The 23,164-nt window shown below is 35.6% G+C and overlaps 1 protein-coding gene across 1 annotated transcript; it reads left to right on the top strand.

Annotated features, from left to right (window-relative positions):
- Window positions 1–3,732: 3,732 nt before the first annotated feature.
- On the top strand, window positions 3,733–21,085 carry LOC106077858 (peroxidasin-like). The gene is made up of 11 exons (XM_056026295.1): window positions 3,733–3,865; window positions 5,230–5,400; window positions 5,730–5,793; window positions 6,621–6,718; window positions 6,968–7,075; window positions 7,970–8,068; window positions 8,781–8,930; window positions 9,739–9,967; window positions 14,765–14,856; window positions 15,695–15,905; window positions 20,476–21,085. Exons 1-11 carry the CDS (start codon window positions 3,733–3,735, stop codon window positions 20,744–20,746), a joined length of 1,626 nt encoding a protein of 541 aa, XP_055882270.1. The 3' UTR covers window positions 20,747–21,085.
- Window positions 21,086–23,164: the final 2,079 nt, after the last annotated feature.

Raw genomic sequence — 23,164 nt, 5'->3', positions numbered from 1 at the left:
GTTGGTATTGAAAAGATTTTATTTAAATTAACCTTAATGTTTTCGAGGTATTTTTGCACGGCATGCGCTACATCTTCTTCTTTAGTTTGTCATGAGAGCAGTAGCAATCCTAGAAGCTCTTCTCTTGGACCTTTGGGAAGACATATATCTGACAAAATGGGCAACTTATGCCGTGTCTTTTATGTTGTAAGACTCATCTAAAGCAAGTGATCAGACAGAAGAAAGTTGAATTTTCCCACCTGTAAATATGTTACATTTGAAGACAATTGAGCTATTCTATCTTGCACTGTTTTAATGGATAGTGGCAAACCTTTGATTTTTTTTTCAAGATATCTGGTTTGTTTTTGAAATCACTAAACAGTTTCTCAGATGCATTTAGGAAGCAGTCTTTGACATACTCATCATCTGTAAATGGTTTGCCTTTTTGTGCAATTTCTAGTGGTACCACAAAGCTCGCCATATTAGCATTACTTGTACATTGCTTCTATCTTCGAGAAGATAATCGCTTCCAACTCATTACTTGAAACAACAAACTTTACGTCTCAGCCAAAGCGAGTGGTGAAGATACCAATTCGTCTTGCGTAGAAAGCAAATTAAAACATACATAGACACATCTGACGAAGGCCGAGAGCTTCCCGGAGACTGACGAAAGTGACGACGCGTGTAAGGGGGGAGGGGTGTGGTGAAAAGAGAGTACAAGTGGCTGAGAGATAGAATCAGTGCTTAATCTTAGTTATAAAAAATAATTTTTCGATAAAATAAATAATATTTGCGTATGGAACTAAAGAGCCGCAGCTTCACATCCAAAGATCCGCATGTGGCTCGCGAGCCGCAGGTTGCCGACCCCGGTTATGGGGAAAACCCGCTTGTATTATGTGGTATATCTTTTCGCATGTCCATTCATCTCGTTTAGATCTGTTAAATGTTTTCCGAATCAAATTTCATAATATTCTGCAGCTTATAAGTTGCAGTGGCTGCTCTTTAAAACAAACAAATCAATTATTAACAACAGAGTATCTACAAAGTTACTAGATACTCGGGATAGGTTTCTCATACATGGATTTAAATGGTCCAAGATGGCATCTTCAACTCTGACTTCTAATTGACCAAAATTTAGATTTTTCATAAAAGAGAAATAGATCTAGATTTTATCAGCTAAGAAATTACATTTTACTTACAAACATGATTTAAAATAAATAGCAATAATAGCATTTCGTTATTGGTCATTAAAGATTACGAGGCGACCCGCCGCTATTTAGTGAGAAGATTACTTGTTCTCCCCCCGGCTTTTTTTTTGTTTATCTAAGCCGCGCTCTCTGTCACCGCGAAAGTTACGTGGGGTAACTCTAGTCCGACTTGCAGAAATAAAAAAAAAAAAAACTATCTTTCCATGACTTTTTCATCGAGGGTTAGAGTGTCGGCGTGCGTGCGTCTTGTCCTGAATGGTTGTGTGACGTAGAGAAAGATATATATTTATATAAGTCAACGTATAATCAACACTTCCAGATTCTGACTGATTCATTTCTTCACATTTGTATTGTTTCTTCTCTAATGCTATTTTATGTTTTCCATTTCCACACAAATTTGTCTCGTTCTAAAGGCACTTGTGAAGTTCAGTTTAATGGTTTTTACAACTCGCCGATAAGACATGGTGCCATGTCCACTGGCAGCGTTCAAGGTAGGGGCTTACAGATGGAACAAAATTTCAAAGAGGTATGTCAAGGCCACAAGGCCTTCGTCAACTTTGCGCAATAACAACACAATAAAATCAATACAAATTAAGTCCTTTGTTTACACTCAAAGTAGAATAGAGGTTATAAATAATACAAATCGTAAGTAAGAATTCTATTTTTCCACTAGCCAAAAAAGATGACTTTAACTATTTTTATTCTGAAGAATAAAATAAACATTTCGTTCAAAATGATAATGGTCGAAAATGTTATAGACTTGTATAAAAACTTATTACGTTTGTCGGCTAGGTTCTCATTGCTACAAAGCTTATATCAACTTACTTCGTCTGTGTTTGTGTCTGGCAGGATTTTTTTCCTCCCAATTTCTATTCTCGGGTCAATATGAAACTTTGCCAAATTATTCATTGTCGATGACAAAACCTCAATCAAACCGATGAGTTAATTAATTTGTGCTAATTGATTAATTGGCAATTCTATACAAAAATGGAAATAAATAGTACAGTATTGATATATACGACAGTAATTGAGCAGTTCATTCCCTTATATAAGATTATATGTATGTGTATGCTTCCTTAAATTATCAGGTTCTTCACGTATCCTCTGAATAACTTATTTTTGTTGTAAACTTAAGGCAGGTAACTCAACGAAATGTTAACTGTAAAAGATGAAAGCTATTTATTTACAGGGAATACTACATACATAGATAAATGTCCTGGTTTATAAATCTTCCCTAGACTATGGGGTACAGTGTGACAACTTCGGTCTTTTCTTCCGCCACTAGAACAAGCTCTCTCTCTGGATGTCCTGAGAACGGTTGCCTTACCAGACCATCTGGAATGTCCTTTACTCCGACACCCTCCTGACCAGGCAGCTCTGACAAACCACACCACATTGATTCCCATCTTGCTGGTGATGGATATCTTTCGTAACTTTGGGCGGAGCGAACCAAGTTCTAGCCCATAACGTCATGTTCTTCTTTTCTCACTTGAGCCGGAGCCAACTCTCGCTCTCTTCTTTCTCATCTAAACAGTTCGTCCATATCCAGTGTTTAACAATGTTCTACAGTGCACTATAAAAATGGTCACAAGCGCAGAGCTGCGACAATATTTTAAACAAGCTAAATATAAAATATCCTTCAAAAAAAAAAAAAAAATTAGCTCCGCACGTACAACTATATCTCTAAATCATATAGAACTTATGCCCCTTATTCAATATTAAACAAAAATAACTATTTATCTAAAGATGAATTGACCAATTAGTTAATTTTTTAAATTGGTTAATGTCTTGTTCAGTAAAATAAATAATGGACCACATTCACCAATCGTAAACAAACAACATTTAGCCACGTGGTGCTCTATCTCCTCTATATAATTTACGATCTCATGTTTAATTCATGATGGTTGTCACGTGACAGTTTTTTTCATTGTTTTATCAATAAGATCACGTGACTAAATGTTGTTTGTTTACGATTGGTGAATGAGGTCCATTGTGGAAAGTTTCAACTTGATCTGAGATTGAGTTTGGTAGAAATAACGAATACAATAATCTACGGGGACCAAACCCTACATATTTGGCCACATATGTAAATACTGAAGAATTAATTTCCCTTGTTGGTTATCGAACAAAATAATTAATTACCAGTAATTAACTGACTAATTAGTAATTTTTTAAAAATTGATTTATGTCTTGTCAATACCAATGAATAATAGTGCAAAGTTTTAACTTCATCCGAGAATGGGTGTGGGAGAAATAACATGTACAAACTTTATACCAGTTAAACAGACAAACAGTCATGTAGATAGAGTGAGTTTATGGGAGCTATCCATCAAAACTCTATTTTATTTTATGTGTGTAATCTTTGCATACATGTCTTTAAAACAATAAACTCATTTAAAAAAAAACATTTATTATTACTATTTTTTAATTTGTTAACACTTACACAGACACACACATTCACATGCAAATGCACACAACCAAACTTCCTTACACACATAAGCAAAATCTACAATAAGTCCCTAATGACGAAACATTCATGTCCACAATGTCTCTACAGCTGTGTACCGATGTCGCACTCAGTAAGTATCGGACTGTAGACGGAAGCTGTAACCATCCCAAGAACTGGGGGACGTCCTTCACCCCTGTGGCTAGAATCTTGCCTCCTGCTTACGACGACAGTAAGTAGTTTGTAGTTATCAGCAAATCAATTAACCAAGTATCCTGTAATTGTTATTAGCGTGAAAAAAAAAGTATACAAGAAATATAACCCTTATATCTCTTCACCGGTTTGTATTTATTTAACATCGTTATCTCCCTTTTTTTTAATACGCACAGTCTGTGTCAGCAGTTGAACATCTTGACACCTTGGGTTAGGGTTAGGGTTTTTGTTTTGTTTTTAATTATAATAATCACCATTGTTGACATGTTTTGAATTAAATTAACAATTTTTCCATCTATGACACAAAATTAATTATTCAATTTTACTATTGTGATATTTGTTATACCAACCTACAGGACTGTGATTTTCTGTCTCTATGATAAAGAAACACTATTTAGAAACACATTACATACTGCAAAGTCCTCAATTAGCCAAACTCTTTTCATATTTAATATTAACATTTCTTACTATTATAAATATGTTGTTTGAAAATAGAACTCAAGTAATTTGAGTCCAACATTTCGGATAATTTGATTTTGTCCCCCCCCCCCCACACACACACTCACTCTTTGGAATAGTTCTCGCCCCTCCACCGAATTAACTTATTATTTTAAGTAGTCATTACACCTTAATACATCACAGTATCCAACTACACTTCTACAAAATGTAAAGTGCATTTAAGATAAACATCATCCGTTTGTAATGTATAGTAAATAAGCAACATTGGTAGTGGTACAACTATAGGATTCTTTCAGCAGGGCCGGCCCTAGGTAATTGGAGGCCCTAGGTGAAGCGAATAGGGTGGCCCCCAAATGAAAGAGAAAAACAAAATAAGACTGAAAAATACGCAACGAATTATAAACCTTCTTGTATCTAGATCTAAATCAACAAATACGTTTTATATGTTAAGCATCGATAGCACGAATGGGCTTCAGGACGATTCATGAGGAGATAAGAAAGAAACACTCTGGTCTTTTAACATTTGTAGTCTAACAAGTAGATCTAAACATTCAGGAATTAGCCTTGAATCATAAAAGAGACTTAGAGCTAGGCTAGTAGACATAGAGCCATAGGGTTCTCCGGGTTCTGATATATTTGAGTTTTGATCAATTTTTTTCCTGTGTGAGCGCCCCCCCCCCCACCAACTGGAGGCCCTATGCGGCTGCCTAGTTTGCCTATACTTAAGGCCAGTCCTGCTTTCATTGATGATTGTTGTTTAAATTTTCTTAAAACAAAAAGACATACAAAGGCGTAAAATTTCGACCACTAAGGTATAACAAGTTTCTACTACAGGCTTATGGTATAAACTGGTCAGCGTTGTTCTTCAGAGTTTCATTTTTGTAATGCCCGCGACTTGAAAAACTTTCTTTTTTTTATCTTAAGATGTTGGCTCGCCAAGAACACGTGGAAAAGACGGCTACCCACTGCCCAACCCAAGGACCATCAGCAGCTACGTCCACCCATCGACTTCAGATCCTGCAGCAAGGACAATCATGGTTATGCAGTGGGGTCAGTGGCTGGACCATGACATCACAGAGTTTCCAGTTGTAACAAGTTGGTACATAAAATGACGTGCTGTAAATACTCAAGTAGAACAATTACACAGGCTCAAATTTATTTTTCAATTTATATTATCATGACAAGCCCACCCCTTTCTATACTCTCCCCAAGGCTCCCCCCTTACACACCTATCTATAGCACGTTTCTACGTTCAATTATAAAACGTCGGTAAATAGATACATTTTTAATAGCATTCATTTGGGAAAGAAATTATGTGATGGAAAAAAAATATACATAATAAATTGGTCTCTCTTACACTCATATACAAACACAGACGCCAAAAAGAATGACTTTGATGCTCACGTAATTTTGATGTTTGCCAGATGCCAATGGACCGGTCAAATGTTGTGGACCCAATGGGACTCTACCTACTGGTGAGACCAACCCGTGAGTAGTTTTAGTTCGAACCAGAATGGCACTAGCACTCAGTCTAAACGGATGCGAAGAGCTAACAAATGTGAAAGATTACAAGATTGCCGGATTGAATGAATAGAACAACATGATTTCTTGATTGAATGAATAGAAAAACATGATTGCTTGATTGAATGAATAGAACAACTTGATTGCTTGATTGAATGAATGGAACAACATGATTGCTTGATTGAATGAATAGAACAACATGATTGACTGATTGAATGAATAGAACAGCATGATTGCTTGATTGAATGAATAGAACAACATGATTGACTGATTGAATGAATAGAACAACATGATTGACTGATTGAATGAATAGAACAACATGATTGCTTGATTGAATGAATAGAACAACAAGATTGACTGATTGAATGAATAGAACAGCATGATTGCTTGATTGAATGAATAGAACAACATGATTGCTTGATTGAATGAATAGAACAACAAGATTGACTGATTGAATGAATAGAACAGCATGATTGCTTGATTGAATGAATAGAACAACATGATTGCTTGATTGAATGAATAGAACAACATGATTGCTTGATTGAATGAATAAAACAACATGATTGACTGATTGAATGAATAGAACAGCATGATTGCTTGATTGAATGAATAGAACAACTTGATTGCCTGATTGAATGAATAGAACAGCATGATTGCTTGATTGAATGAATAGAACAACATGATTGTATGGTTGAAGGATTAGAACAACTTGATTGTCTGATTGAATGAATAGAACAATATTTTAAACACGTTTACCAAAAAACAAATTTGTCAAACTGTTTCGTTTTGCCTAGCAACTGCTTCCCAATCCTGTTACCATGTCATGAGGTCAACTTTGCAGGCAGCTGCATGGAGTTTATTCGGTCTGTTGGAGCCACTGATCGAGACGGATGTAAGTAGGGAATACAGTTTAAACACTTTTCTAGATCTCAAGGTTCATAGGGCAGGTCAAACTGAGTAGCTTTCATTTGAAAGTTGAGCAGGAGGTATTTGGCTAGCACATTCAAGTTATAATAGGTCGACTACAATATTTAATCGGCCTAACATCCTAACTAAACAGTCTTGTAAACAATACTCGATCACAGACATCGACAGCTGAATGCGTAGCCACTTTCTACATGTTATTCGTCTATTTCCTAAGGTTTGTTAAACCCCAGAGAACAAGTCAACTCTCTGACTTCGTTTGTTGACGGCTCTCAGATCTATGGTTCAACAGAGGAACTAGCAACAAGATTGAGAGACGGCACAGGTAACAGATGAATAGTATTGAAGTAACTTTATTTCCTGGTGTACATCTTGCAAAACAAACAAAGCGAACTTCTCAAATATAAATGAAATAAATATTAGTCAGTTGTAAATGTTCACACCTATGCATCTTGGCACCAAGAACAATAACTTTGTAGCATTTGCAATTCATACATATTTTGATATGGAATATGTTGTTAAGAGGCCTCTTATTATAAGGAATTAAAATCAACCAAAAACATTGTATCTTCGCATAAATTGTGTTTTTTTCTCCTTGCGTTATCCAGAGAGTTTCCTCTCTTAGGCTCATTCCAGGGAGATAATAAGTTAACCCATGCATTTGATCCCATCTCTTGAACTTTTCAAAATGGTTTCTAAATGAATATTTGTATCATTACTGGATTGAAGTATGCGCAGGCTCTGGGCAGGATTTTAATAGCGGCGCTTCTCTCTTTCCTTCAATAAAATATCAGGATATAGTACTTTTAAAGAAATCATTTTTATTTCAAAATAATATTTTACATTTATTGAAATTATCATAATTGAAGTTTTAAGAGGAGAGAGTACGTATGAATTAATCTCGTTGTAATTCTTTGTTTGTGATAAACTTGCATAAGGTTTGTTCAATTTTTAGTTTATGGAGACCCGTCTCGCTCTGGGCTACAGGTTTTATATAAATTAAGCAGAACCTAATTAGCGAGCTTCTTAAAAGCCTCTAGTATATTCAACTCTCCAGTTAAATGAGGAAATACATATAGAAGTGGAGTCACTCTGATTGAAACACATCATTCACTTTATTGTAATGCTCAGACTCCAGAAGTAATGCTATTGATAGACGACTCTTTAATAGTTCTACCGTTTTGTACTTATGCAATACATGTACACTATTTGTCCACAGGAATCTTATTGAAAACTAAGAAAGGCTTTTTTCTACCAGAGGATGAGTCTGCTTCTTGCATTCTGAGACCTGGGACTAACGACTACTGCTTCTTGTCAGGTGAGCAAAACAAAATCCATAATGAATACAAAGCATAAAGAAAGTTCTTCTTAAAATGCTGCCATGGAAACGACTTGACTAGAGCAACAATTTTGTAGACTGTAGGGGCACTTAAAAGATTTTCTATTCAAGTTGCCTTGTACAATGTAATTTTGAGCTTACGGAAAATACAAGCAATGTTTCGTATTGGTAGCTCATTTATACTCAGCATTACAAAAATGTTGACAAAACTTTCCATGACTAATGATTCAATCGAACAAGACTCGGTAACTAGGTACTTTAAAAAAAATATAGTCAGGATTTCTAAATATTCGTCAGTATCTATGAATGTCTAAAAACGAATCACTTTTAGTGCAATTACTTCATGCTAAAGGGGCTGAAAATCAATGACAGATAAATGTAGAAATCAATGATCGATAAATATAATAATCAAGGACCTAGATCTATAAATAAAAAATCAATGCCAAAGTAATATAAAAATCGATATATTAATAAATATAAAAATCAATGTTCTATAAATATAAAATCTTAAGACAAATATAAAATCATTAGATAAATTTAAAAAATCTATGATGTTTTCATTATCCTACACAACTACTACAATAAATTATTATCAGAACTAGTCATAAAAAATAATTCTATTTGACTTAACTGTCCGGTAAGCTGCTTTTGGAAGTTTATCAAAATGTAAAATTTTTTGTTTTTCTGTCAGGGGATCATCGTGTGAATGTACAGCCAGGCTTGGGCGCCATGCACACTATTTGGCTTAGGGCACACAATTCTCTTGCCAAGGAACTGAGATCTGTCAGACCTGCTGACTCCAACGAAGAAATATTTCAACTGACCAGAAAGATAATTGGAGGTAAAAACAATGATAGCAGACTTCACTGTAGGGCGTGGTGGGTGGGTGGTGAAGCTTTTGTTTTCGGAACCGAGGAGTCCCGAGTTTGAGTCCTGGAAAAGACATACGTGTCATAAGTTAGGAAAGTAAAGGCGTTTGGTCGTTGTGCTGGCCACATAACACCCTCGTTTACCTTCAGCTTTACAGCATCTGTCCCCTAAGATTACTTTTTACCTTTGATAATAGCATGAATTAAATTTTTAAAGAGAATGGATTGTTAAAAAATCTTATAATTCATAATTCTTAAAGTACAAAAACATTTTAGATTCGTGAAGTATTTTTTGTCATGGAATGTATCGCAGTAATATGTATAATTCGATATAAAGTTTACTAAAGTGTATTAATTTTGTACTTTTAATTTTGGCTTATCTAAAAGCTCATGGATTTACCTCCATTTAATGAAAAATTCCAAATGTATTTAAAAAAAAACTTTCCAGAATCGAAAACTATCCCTTAGACGTTTTTTTTTAATAAGGACGGATGGCTGCCTGGTCTTGCGGTTTGCGCGCTGGACTGTCATTCGGATTTATCGATGGTCGAGGGTTCAAATCCTGCCCGCACCCATCCCCCGTCGTCCTGCGGGAGGTTTGGACTAGGAAGTAAATTATCTTCAACTCTGAAGGAACATCCGAAACATGTAAAACATTTTACAAAACAAACAACGTCACCTATTAACTTTCTTATACGATTAGTACCCAAACCATTGACCACATCTCTGTTGTCGAAGTTTAAATATCAACCTTTAATAACCACATTGCTATGTCTTCAGCCTTACAGCAAGTCATAACCTACAACGAATGGCTGCCCATCATCCTAGGGACAGAGGCCAGCAAGCTTAAGCTGACATCTAAGACTGGACGCACCACGCTTATCCCCGAGGTCGACCCCAGGATTCTCAACGAGTTCGCCACGGCAGCCATGAGATTTGGTCACTCCCTCATCCCCGAAGTACTTCCCATTGGTAGCAGAAAAGTTTTACTCAGAAAACTTTTCAACAGGTCAGTTTACAATTATTGACCATCATCATCAAGCTCCATGTGAGTCAGGGCTTCAAAGATTTAATCAGCTCTTGTAAAATGGTTAGGATTTTAAAAAACCCGCCGTAGCTCACAATGAACTTAAGGCAACATTCAAATCAAGAGCATGTGGTTTCCCTTAGGGGCGGATTTCCCGCAAGGCAGACTAGGAGCGTCGTTGAGATGGGGGGGGGGGGGGAATCTAATTCATGTCACAGAACATAAAAAAATTTCGAAACTAAAATTTTGACTAGTAAAAACTGAAATGTGTGTGCAGACTAAGAAAACTTTCTGTTTGTTTTTCAATGAGGAAAACAAAAAAAACTTTACCATTTCTAGCCAGGCGACCAGCAGTTCTCAAGTTTCATTTCATTGGTCCCTTTCAACTAGAGTGTTTATATTATTTTTCATTGGAAAAAAATGGAATAATCCCAAAAAAGAGTATCCTGGTGTGATAAAATATTAACCTGCTTATTTTTTCCTCGAGTCTGTTAAATGAACTTTAAGATTCAATTTAATTTCATGTCTTAAAATGTTGTTATGATCACTCAGAAAGCCATGGGCTCCATAGACTCAATGCTTCTAACTGGGCTACGTTTCTCCGTGCAAAGTCACGGTTGCAGGCTTATAGTGCATTGACAAAAGGTTTCGAATTGGCTTCCCATGATCTCAGACGAAGGCTGTGTTAGCCCTCTTTCTTAGCCTTCCCACTTCCATAGGCGGGGCGTTTCCAATGGAGGCGCCACAATGAGGTGATGGGAGCTGGGATCTAAATCTAGGACTAGATCAATATATAGAGTTCTAGATCAAGACAGTCTAAAGATCTAGATCTAGAATTCTACTTTCAAATGTAGTCTAGACATTCTATTCAGGGGCGTAACTAGGGATTTGGGGGCCCGGGGGGATTGACCTCTTTGTGGGGCCCCTTGCATTTTGACATTCGACATATGACATGAGATAATGTACGCAAAAATATATAAGCCCCAAATCAAATTGGTTCAGTATATCAGTAAACTTAACAAAAAGTAATCATCAAGACTCTTTTAATGAATAATACCGTTGTTTATTAGTTAAATAATGCACAAGTGACAAATCTAAATTGATATCGCTTCACGTCGTGCAGCAAAGACATCTATAACATCAACTACATCGATACTTTCTAGTATTTGTGACTTCACTGACATTAAAACCATGATAAGCCTTTCTTGCGTCATTGTGCTCCTGAGATACTTTTTGATGAACTTGAGCTTTGAGAATGATCTCTCACATGACGTAATGGAAGTGGCCTGAGTTAGCGGTATTCGGAGGAGGTTGCAAAGTCTGAGCACACGTAATTCCCATATGAAGCCTGTTTCCTCAATATGTCTATTGGTGATTGTATTACTGTTTGTTGATGAAAAGTGCTCGTGCATCAATGACATCATTGAAAAAGCGATTTTCCAGCACAGTTTGTCATAAGCGTGTCTTCTAACAGGTGTCTTGGTTCAAGAAGAAACCCAAAGGTATCCATTTTCTTTCCAGCCTTGGAATCTGCCCTTCATCTCCATATGAAATCTGTCCAGCACTTCTGTCGCAACACGTTTGAATTGCAGTTGTATTGACAGTCCTACATTAGAACTCAACTTCCCATCAAGTCTTTTCTTTCATATGGTTGTTTTGATTACAGGGAATCCATAGTATTCACTACATTCTTTTGCTTTTTTGATGGATTGGGTTTTTGTCAGTTTCTCATCATTTTGCAGAAAGCATGAAAGGGTACTAATTTCTTTAGCAGATTCCCGTATATGCAGTCCAGACTTTTGTAGTTTCTTCCGAACTATATTAATTGGGCACAGGAGCTTTGACCAGAATTCCAGATAGGCAAAAAATTCTTACATTTTTTACTGCATGAAGAAGGTTCTGTGGTAATATTATATGGCATTACGTCATTGTTGGTTGTTTATGTTTTGTGCGAAAGCAAAAGGATTCAGAGTATACAAAAGTGGGAAAGATCCATATCTCGTTATGCTCGAGTATAGAAATACTCCGATAAGTGGACTGCCGTATTCACCATCACAACTGCTGACGAGTAGAAGACTCAGGGAATCATTCCAACTGATCACAAACTATTGAAACCATCGGTAGCTCAAAATGCAGAGACATTACTCAACGAACAACAGATGAAAAGCAAAGTGAAATACGATGTAAAAGCAAGACTACCTAAAGATTATTCTGTCGGAGAGTTCGTCTAGGTCAAACATAGCAGAAAGCAGTTGTCATAAAAAAAAACATTCAGCACCCAGATCTTACATCATAAAGACAAACGATGGAAAAACATACAGAAGAAATCAACGCTTTTTGAATAAGAGTTTCGATGAAGAAATCTCTGGGTACTATGATACCGATGAAGACAATGAACTGCAAACTGTTGGAACAAACGAAACAGACAGTTATAGACCAACATCTAGAGAACTTGTTCAGTCAAGACAACCAGAAGTGGACGAATTGTTAAAGTTCCTAGTAGACAGTGCCGGTCGCAGTGGGCGCCGCGCTTTCATAGGCCCCGCGCTAATTCCAAGTGTACTTTATTAAATTAAACAATTATAACGTATATAAAATAACAGGGTTTTCGCGACCTCCTGATTTTTCAGGGCCTCCAGGAAATCTCATGAAAAGGCAAAATATACGATAAAGTCCTGAACTTTTTTTGAATTTATTCAAATCTCCTGAAGAATAGACGAAATTGACATTTTGGGGTACCAATAAATAAAAGTGGCATTGCGAGCTTTCATTTGATAAAAATTTATTGCAAAGACGAAAGTAGGCCTATTTTCTAATTCAAAAAAAAAATAATTTTGACATTATGCTTATCCCTACCCAGACTAGGCCCCGCGCGATCCGTTTCGCATAGGGCCCCGCAAATGCTAGGGCCGGCCCTGCTAGTAGATATCACTATTAAGAACTTTAAAAGGAAGGGTGTGATAATAACTTCAATAGGAAGGATGTATTAATATTATATGATATTACGTCATTATTTTTTGTTTATGTTTTGTGCGAAAGCAAAAGGATTAGATCATTAGATGTAAATAAAAAGAGAGAGTTTTCATTGGATTGAGGAAAGATGAATAGAGGGGTAATAACTCGAGTGTGAAGTTTAATTCTGAAATTATAGACGCCAAACCCGAATAATGGACAATTTTAGCATTAAGAATAACTTTTAGTTATACTCGATTCTGTAAATTTTGCTTCAAGGTTAATTAGTTTAGCCATATAATACTCGCCATTTAGATCTATTATTAGTAAAGGTAACAAGATACCTGGAATTCGCTGTATATCATGCAGTTTTATTCGTGGCAACAAAATTTAAAATAGGAGATCGCTTTGATTTTTAAAAATTGATCTCTGCGGCAAAAATATTTTTAAAATATCTAGGTTTAGTCTTTGTGATAAATTTAATCCATAAATGTTGATAATAAAAGACACCCGTTGACACTATTTGTCAATCAAATATATTAATTTATATATTTACAAATAAATTTCGGACACCCATTTGGGGGCCCCCCCTAGGTGGGGGCCCGGGGGGATTTTAAAATTCTCCCCCCCCCATCCCCCCCCTTAGTTACGCCACTGATTCTATTGATGGATTCTTTAATCTTTGCGTACATGTTTACGTTTTTACGATTTTATTGATTGAGTTTAGGCCAACTTGAGGTAGATTTGGTTCTAACAATACAAATATCTTTAAATTATTAAAAGTCTACAATTTATGAGTCTAAGTTAAGCTACTTTCCAAAATACAATTGATCGAACCTTGTCATGAATGAGTTCGAAACTCAAGGAGGGCAGTGGAATTCTCTGTTGGTAAAAGCAGCACGAAAAAGAACTTTTTTTCCCAAAATGTAAAATAGCTTGTGCTGAGAACTATGTTGAACTCCCCCCCCCCCCCAAAAAAAAAAGTAGAAAGCTTTAAATAATCTTTTTTTTTCTTTTCATAAGCCCAAGTATGATGAAATGGAAGGCCTCTATTAGCTTTATCTTTCTGTATGTCACCTGTCACAATCAGATTAAAAAAAAAATATATAAAAAATATTTAAAAGCTGATTTCTCCTTTTAGAAACAAATAAATAAATGTACAAAAGCACAAATCTCACTATCGACAATAAGCTGTTCATTTTTTAAATTTAAAAAGATACTAAAAGATTATCTGAAATCGATCTTCTGATATATTACAAAAGACTCATTCTAGATTATTCAGTTTGTTTTTTTAAAGTTACAAGTAACGCCGAAAGGTGCTTTGAAATTCTATTACTTTGGATAATAACAAAGGAGAGGACACGAACAAATTGAAACAAATAATAAAAATGTGTTGCTTAAATATTCATTGCCCATTGGCGGATCCGATGAGGGCCACCTCTGAGCTTGTCGTAATACAAACTCTCTTAGCAATCTTGTTTTCTATTAATTTAGTTGACATAATATATTACGCAAAGTACCTTATTAAAACATGTTTTCTATCTTTTTGTAAGCTTATTAAGCATTTACTTAAAAATATATTTAAAACAATAGTCAAATATTTAAATTGACTTTCAATTTACAGAATTTGTATTTTGAACCTGGTAACTCATTTTGATTCTTAATAACAAAAATAGGCCCAAGGATTCCTATGATGATAAAGCTAAAACTGAATAGCGCAAATTCTGAGGTTTCCTTTTTTTTTTTAAAAAAAAAAATAACAACAACAAACTTAAAAATAAGATTTTGATTGAAAACTGGATTTGTAAGTTAATCATTTGTATTTAGGCCAGCGGAGGTACTGGAAAACCTTGACGACCTGATAGCCGGAATAGCTGGAGTTAGCAGAGTAATGTCGGAGAGTGTTGACAGAAATTTTGGTAACTATACTTATATTTTAGACTTTTGATTGTTACTTAACTTATCCAGATAATTTTATTAAAGATATAGGCTACGATGTTTGAGGATCATTGTGAAGAATCCATTCCTGAAATCCATAGGCTACGAAGTCAAATATGTAGGCCTATAATTTGCGCTGAAAATAATAACTATGCTAACAACAACAAAAAAAAAAAAAAAAAAAAACAGAGCCTTAAGTATGAACGTTTTTGTTCAGTCAGTAAATCTATTGGACCGTTGCGGCGTGGTACAGGATCTGTTGATCTACCTCTCTCTGTTTCAAGGATCAGAGAACGCTTCTTTGAATGGTCAATGCATTTCTTGAACTTGTCTTCTTGTTGCTTCCCTTGTCTGCCTCTCCTTCCTTAGCCTGGTACTGTCCCCTGCAGAAAAGTCACGTGATATGGTCGTACATTCCTACCTTGCTTTTTGTTTCGACAATGTTCCGAAGGTTATCATGGGGCCCTATAGCCATTGTGCTCCTTGATACCCTCAGGCGTGTAGGCTGGACGAGAGGCTAAGACCGATCACAGTGTGTCATAAGGTTAACTGTGATTAATTCTTCACCAAGGTTCGAACCCAAGACCCCGGTTTGGAAGCAAAGCGCTTTACCGCTCAGCCACCGCGCCTCTAAATAGATAAAAGCTGGAGTAAAAATGGTTGAATGGCCACTTGACCTAATACCTCCATTTAAACCCAAACACTGCTAGAGCACATTTAGACATTTAGGGTACTTGACAAACAAACGAACTCAAAATATTTCGATTTCAACTCTAAGGATCTCCCTTCATTTTAAGTTAATTTTTTTTCAAAACTCAGTTGAGGAGATCACCAACCATTTGTTTGAGCCTCCTGCCGCACCAAAGGGTCGCGGCCTTGACCTGGTCTCTTTGAACCTCCAAAGAGGCAGGGACCACGGAATTCCTCCATACAGAGATTACAGGAAAGTGTGTGGTCTTCGTCCAATTGTAGACTTTGACGACACCGAGGCTCTCGGACCTTATGCTGCTCAGCTGGCAAGAGTTTACAAGTATGGGATCAATGTATACGTTTAATTTGTTTTCTGTTTGATTATTGAATGTCTTTCTCAATATTTAACAAGATTACAAAGAGAGTTTGTGTTACACAAACTCAGAGGCGGCCCCCGTCGAAGTCGGATCCCTGTCGGACCTGCATATTCGCAAATAATATTCAAGAAGTGATTTAATTTTGATGTAAAATGTTTTACATGTTTTGGATGTTCCTTCAGAGTTGAAGATAATTACTTCCTAGTCCAAACCTCCCGCAGAACGACGGGGGATGGGAGCGGGGAGGGTTTGAACCCTGGACCATCCATAAATCTGAACGACAGTCTAGCGCGAAAACCGCACGACCAGGCAGCCATCCGATGGTCAAAAGTAACAATGTTTCAAAGATTCATTTGCCGTAAATTTAAATTTAAATTAAATAAAAAAATAGTAGATTAGTTTTAGTATATTAAAACATTACAATATTGATCAAAACGTTTGGAAATGAAAATCTACACTTTTTTTTACACTTTAAGTTTAGAAATTGAAATTCTACATCCTAATGTAGTCTATTTTAGTCTAAACTGGATCTAGAAATTCTAGATATAGACTCTAAAATAATTTTAATTAGAATGTAAATCCAGATCTAGATATACTGTAATAAAAATCTAGATCTAGTTTAAAAAATCTAGATTAGATCTAAATCAAGATATCATTCCTTTTTTAAACGCGAGTCACATAACGAGGCTTAATAAACATTACTATACCGAGTTCTTTTTTCATTTGAAGAATTAATTCCATATAACGTCAGAGGAAAAAAAAACACTACGTCACACGGCCTAGCTAGACTAAAAATCGCCTTCATCGATACGAGCCATTTATCCGAGTGTTCATTGACTTTGGTGCACCGAGTGCGTTCTTTTAGCATTTCATTTAAAGAATTCATTCCATATGACGTCAAAGGAAAAAAAAAACACTACGTCACACGGCCTAGCTAGAATAAAAATTGCCTTCATCATTACGAGCCATTTATCGAGTGTTTATAGACATTGGTGCACCGAGTGCGTTCTTTTAGCATTTCTTTTAAAGAATTCATTCCATATGACGTCAAAGGAAAAAAAAAACACTACGTCACACGGCTTAGTTAGACTAAAATATGTTTTTATTAATACAAGCAATTTTTCGAGGGTTAATAGACATTGGTGCACCGAGTGCGTTCTTTTAACATTACATTTAAAGAGTCCATTCATATGACGTCAAAGAAAAAAATTCCATTACCTCACAATAGGCTAGTACCGGTACCATAAAAAAATGTCTTTATTTACACGAGATATTTAACGAGGGTTCATAGACATTGGTGCACTGAGTTCTAATAGAATTTATTTAAAAAGGATCAAAGCCGCATTGTTTTTGCGTTTTGTCCGTCATCTTGATATAAAAAAAAACAACAACTAAAAGTTATAAAAAATTGATTAACCTTTATTCTACGTTTCAAAACATCGCAATAATTTTTAGGTATGAACACAATTGAAAAGTTTATAATAGATTGTTCCGGATGTTTGTATAAATAGTAAAAGAAAAAGAGAATTTCAGATAAATGAAATACCGTTAATTAAATTTTTTGGATGGTCTCGTATAAAAATTAGATGTACTACAGCCATGTGGAGAGATATTCATACCTTACTTTGGTGTTTGGATTCTGTTTTCCTTAAAAATCGGAACATAATATTAACGATAATTAGATTTTTTAATGTTTTAGGTAGAAAGTTAAATGTAATGTAAGAGAGTAGTGAGTTAAAATATTTTTCATAAAAAATCCGTAAAAACATTATTTCGTAAATGAGAAGATTATTTGTTTATTAATTAGAAGAGGGAGTTCAAACAATTATTTGGCGTTAGTAGATTTTTAAATAAATTCGGAAATTTCTGGCGACGATTTGTAAGAAACAAAATTCGGAACTTTCTTTATCGATTACAAAACTTCTATGTTATGTTTTAGCAAAAAAATTAAATGTCTAAAAAGTAATTTTCAGTAATCAATTCTAGTAAATTACTTTTTTTTAAAGCCCTGAACAACCTATTGTCGATATTTTTAAAATTTGTTTAAAGATGAAAATACGGAACAATTTGATATTGATAACCAAATTATAGTGACGCATTGTCAAATAATATAAGTATAATATTAGTAAATTATGCGATTTCAAACAATCTTTAGGCATACTTCATGTTTTATAAAACAATATCCGGAACATTTTTACACTTAATGAAATATAAGTCAGTATAGAGATTTTGATTTAGCATTAATATGCTATTTACATAAAAAACGGAACAACATATTATTGATAATGTGTTTTTGCAACGTTTAAGCATGGAAATTGAATGTAATATAAATTAGAAGAGCAAACAAACATTTATTGGGGTTGATTAGTTTTGCACAAAAAAATCCGGAACAATCAATTTTTAGATACTTAAAACTATTGAGATGTTACGGGAGGAACATTGAAGTGTAAGTCAGATTTTCAATAGCTTTTAGAGTTCTAGTTTTTTTTAATCTAATCGTGACGGACAGACCGACCAACAGACAAAACGCACAAAAATAATCTTCTTTTATTCGGATGGGGGCACTAAAGAAAAAATAAATAAAATCTGATTTTTTAAAAAAGTTTAAGGAATTGGTTTAGCACCTGGTCATGTAGCGACGTTACGCTACTGCACGAAAATCGTTGCATAAAAAGTCCATTAAAAAAAATGTGCGTGATATTTACATACCAAATGCATTATTAGCCTTTATAAACAAACAGAAATGTTTCTTTTAATTTTAGCAGCTAGTTGACCAGAAAAAACATCGTTAACTATTATTTATATTTGTTGTAAACATTTCCTGTACATTTTAAAAATATATTTGACTTAGTGATACTGAAAATACACAAAAATTGTCCATCTTTGTTAGCATATTGTAACATTGCCTCCCTTACATTTACGTAATTGTTTTAGAATTGGTGTATTTTTATGAAAAAATCACTTGCATAATTAATTTTATAAATTAAACGGTTTGCTTTTAGAAAACCAAAAGTAGCCGTTGCACCTAAACTTTTCAAGCCGCATTTAATGATGAAATAATATTTTTCATATCTCTTCTAGTTTTCGAGATCTGAGTGTGACAGACGGACAGACGGACATTTTGCACAAACCTAATAGCGGCTTTTTCCCCTTACGGGGGCCGCTAAAAATATATCTAGGCCTAATTACCTTTTCAAGTGCTCGTCTATCCGTCGGTCTTTGGTATTTTGATCATTCTGTCACATGACTTGTCCTCTGTTATGAAGGGATTATGGTTCAATTAGTTGGTATTAGATAAATGACTAGATACTTATTTAAGTATGAAATCCTCTTTAAATAATAAAACATGGAAATTCTCACATTAAAATCAGGGAGATATTGAATAAAAACAATAAAGACATACAATATCATTTTAATTTTGATAGTACAATAACAAAAGTAGAACTTCTTTCGATCAACTCACTAATCCGACTTATTATCTTCCCCTGGTATAATGAAGCTTTACTCAATTTAGCTTCTCTTGCACTTGAGAAATAACTCGAAATCTATTTTGCGAGCCGACCCGCGGCGTAGCATACACAGTTATTTAGTGAGAAGTTTACTTGTTCTCTTCCCCCCCCCCCCTCTTTTCTTTTCTGAGCCTCGCTATCTGTCGCCGCTATAGTTACGTCCTCCCAATTTTCTGTATTATGGAAATCAACTCTCCAAGTTTTGTTTTCTGCCCCCCCCCCCCCAAAAAAAAATGTGTGCATATTGTCTCTGATCAGTCTAAAGCTGATTTTACTTTATTAGGGTAAGCCTAGGCTGCTCTCTGAGGTCATCAGGGCTCGCAAAGAACTTCCTTCAGGGAACTGTACCAGGAAAAAAGAAGAAGGGGCAGACTGAGAAAGTGTAGCTCTAGTCCGGCTTGCAGAAATAAAAGAGTTATCTTTCCATGACTTTTTAGGGTTAGAGTGTCGGCGTGCGTGCGTGCGTGGTGCGCCGCATGATGAGGCCACGAAGATAATTATATATATAGAAGATAGATTAAGGAAATTTGATGAGTCTACTTTTCAGTATGAGCCAGTTATCGTATTTACTCCAAGCTGATGTACTGGAAGATCGTATTTACGAACTATGAGACCTTGCCACGTAAATTAGAGCATGGATTGGGTTGCGTGAGCCAGCCAGGAAAACCAATGACTTGGCAAAATTTAAGTCATTGGTTAACATGCATAACTAGATGCATGACTAGATGCATGACGCGTAGGACGTAATCATCTTTTTTTTTTTTAAGTAACGTCTGTATTTATAAGATAAGATAATTACGTGACAGTGGATTAGCTATGCTCGTAACTATGTCGCCTATATTACATACAATAAAATGTAGATTTTTTAAAATAAAATATTTGTGCGCATTCATTTACAATAACTTTGAGCTATTTTTCAGGCTGTATATAAGTCATGGTCTCTATGTATAGGTCAGACTGTATTATAACACTTGTTCTCTACGTATAAGTCAGGCTGTACATAAGACATGTTCTTTACGAATAGGTCAGTTGACGACATAGATCTGTTCACTGGGCTAGTGCATGAACGTCCATTGAGGGGGGCCATGGTTGGCCCAACATTGAGCTGCATTCTGGGAACCCAGTTCTACAATCTCAAGTATGGGGACAGGTTTTTCTTTGATACCGATGATTCAGCTATCGCATTCTCGGATGGTAAGTATTTAGTTCTACTTATAGTCTCATTATATATCATAAAAATCTATGTGCTATCCATTAGAACGTCTTCTCGCACTGTAGATATAGAAATAGATTGATCAACGACGCAATCTGAATGCGCTCATTTAAATATGCGATCTAAATCGGCAGGGAAAACTAAATGGTCTTTAATGAATCTGTGAACTCGCTCTTCACCGAAAGGAAACCTGAAATGTTCTGTTTTAAAAATCTAAATGAAACACTATTCATATAGTCCCGATATACATATATTAAATAGAAGAAGCTATACATTTTATTTCTTTAAGACATCCAGGAAGATTGTGAGATAGTAAGGCTGACATTGTAACATCGCTTCTAATAGTCTAGATCTGAAGTTTAGTCTTATAGGGTAAGGTTCACACATTCGCTGTCGCGTGCGCGAGTCAAACACTGCAAAGATCAAGAGTTAACCTTTTGTAATGAGTCATTTTGAAAAAAAAAAGTATAAAGAGGGTAGAATTAGATCTAGACATTAAAATCTCGTCGAATCTTTTTTATTTCCTATAGGAAATATACAAACGTTATATTTCTCATCCAAATAGTCGACAAACTCGCGATTGGTAACATTTTAGCCTAGTCCAGTCTATATAGGTCTGAACCTCTCACATCAATCCTACAACTTACAAGATCAGGGTCAGCCTTAGGTGGTGGCGAGTCGTGCAACCACCCTAGACCCCGCACCTTATGTTGGCCCAGCGAAAAAGAGAATCTTTTGTCATCGTTAGCCGATCGTACACGCATTCGAGGCCCTGATATGATACTCGTACAGGGCTTCGCGCATTGCTAGGGCCGATTCTGATAAGATTATATTGTAAGGGAAGGTGGCCGAGTATTTGAGTGTCACATTTAAACGTAGTTCTTGGTGGTCCATTTATACACAAAATCTTGCTGTTTGCGTCCTGACAAACTCATTCCTCTCCAAGACAATTTGATGGTACTTCATAAATCATCTACATTCCTGTTTTTTATTCCTGTGTTTTTTTTATCCCTGTTGTTACCCCTGTTTTTATCCCTGTGTTTTAATCCCTGTTGTTACCCCTGTTTTATCCCTGTTGTTACCCCTGTTTTTATCCCTGTTGTTACCCCTGTTTTTATCCCTGTTGTTACCCCTGTTTTTATCCCTGTTGTTAGTAGTTGTTACCCCTGTTGTTATCCCTGTTTTTATCTCTGTTTTTATCCCTGTTGTTACCCCTGTTTTTATCCCTGTTGTTACCCCTGTTTTTATCCCTGTTGTTAGTAGTTGTTACCCCTGTTGTTATCCCTGTTTTTATCTCTGTTTTTATCCCTGTTGTTACCCCTGTTTTTATCCCTGTTGTTATCTCTGTTTTTTTTTATCCCTGTCTTTATCACCGTTTATTTATGTTTCTTGCACGAGTTCGTGTTACAGTTGGTAGTTCAAGGCCTATACCAATGCTCTACATGTAGTAAAGGAGCATGGGGGTCCATGGATATGAGATCAAACCTTATTTCAACATCTTTGAAGACAATCGATAACTCCAACGTTTTAACTTCTATCACAGCTCAACTCAAGTCATTGCGTAATGTCACTCTAGCCAAGGTCATCTGCGCTAATACCAATGTAAGGGCGCTGCCAAATAACGTTTTTAGTCCCGTGTCAAGGTAAATTATGTTATTATCTTAGTCTACCTTCTTCTAACAGCTGAGATTAACATTTGACATGATACAAATACCTTCAAACTAAATACAACTGGACCGACCTCTAGCATAACACTGTAGAAGGGGTAGTCCGTCCCTTTAGAAACATCTTTTTTTTTTTTTTCATTTGTGAAATGTATACGGAAACTGACAATTGATGTTCTGTTTTTACTTGCATCAGTTACATTGGTTTTGGGAGGCATTGACTATTACTATTAGTAGAACTATAAATTATGTGAAATAAATAAACATATAAGCTTTAACTGTGCTTGTTAAATGAGCTCAAAACCAATACTGTAAGACTCTTACTTGACAATTTACAAAAAAAAAACACATATTTTTTTAATAAAAAAAAACCTGAACATTTTTTACATAATATGTTAAAAAAAATTTAGACAAAAAAAGCGTTTTCTTGCATTTTTCACTGCAGAAACGCATCCTTCTGACATCTACAGCTTATTATTTATCAGTGGGGTTGGGGCGAAGCCCCGACGCCAAAACTATTTCTTGCATTCTTCACTGAAGAAACACATTCATCTGACATTTATAGTTCATTATTAATCAGTGGGGTTCGGGGCTTCACTTTTTTGCATTCTTCACTGCATCAACACATTTTCCATACATCTAAAGCTCATTATCTATCAGTGGGGTTCGGGGCGAAGCTCCGACGCAAAAATTATTTTCTTGCATTCATTCTCCTGACATTTATAGCTCATTATTCATCAGTGGGGTTTGGGTCGAAGCCCAATCACGAAAAGCGTTTTCTTGGATTCTTCACTGAAGAAACGCATTCTCCTGACCTAAAACTCATTTTTTATCCT

Source organism: Biomphalaria glabrata, chromosome 4 (assembly GCF_947242115.1).
Source record: "Biomphalaria glabrata chromosome 4, xgBioGlab47.1, whole genome shotgun sequence".
NCBI classification, from domain to species: Eukaryota; Metazoa; Mollusca; class Gastropoda; family Planorbidae; genus Biomphalaria; species Biomphalaria glabrata.
This window is presented reverse-complemented; position numbering and strand designations above follow the sequence as displayed.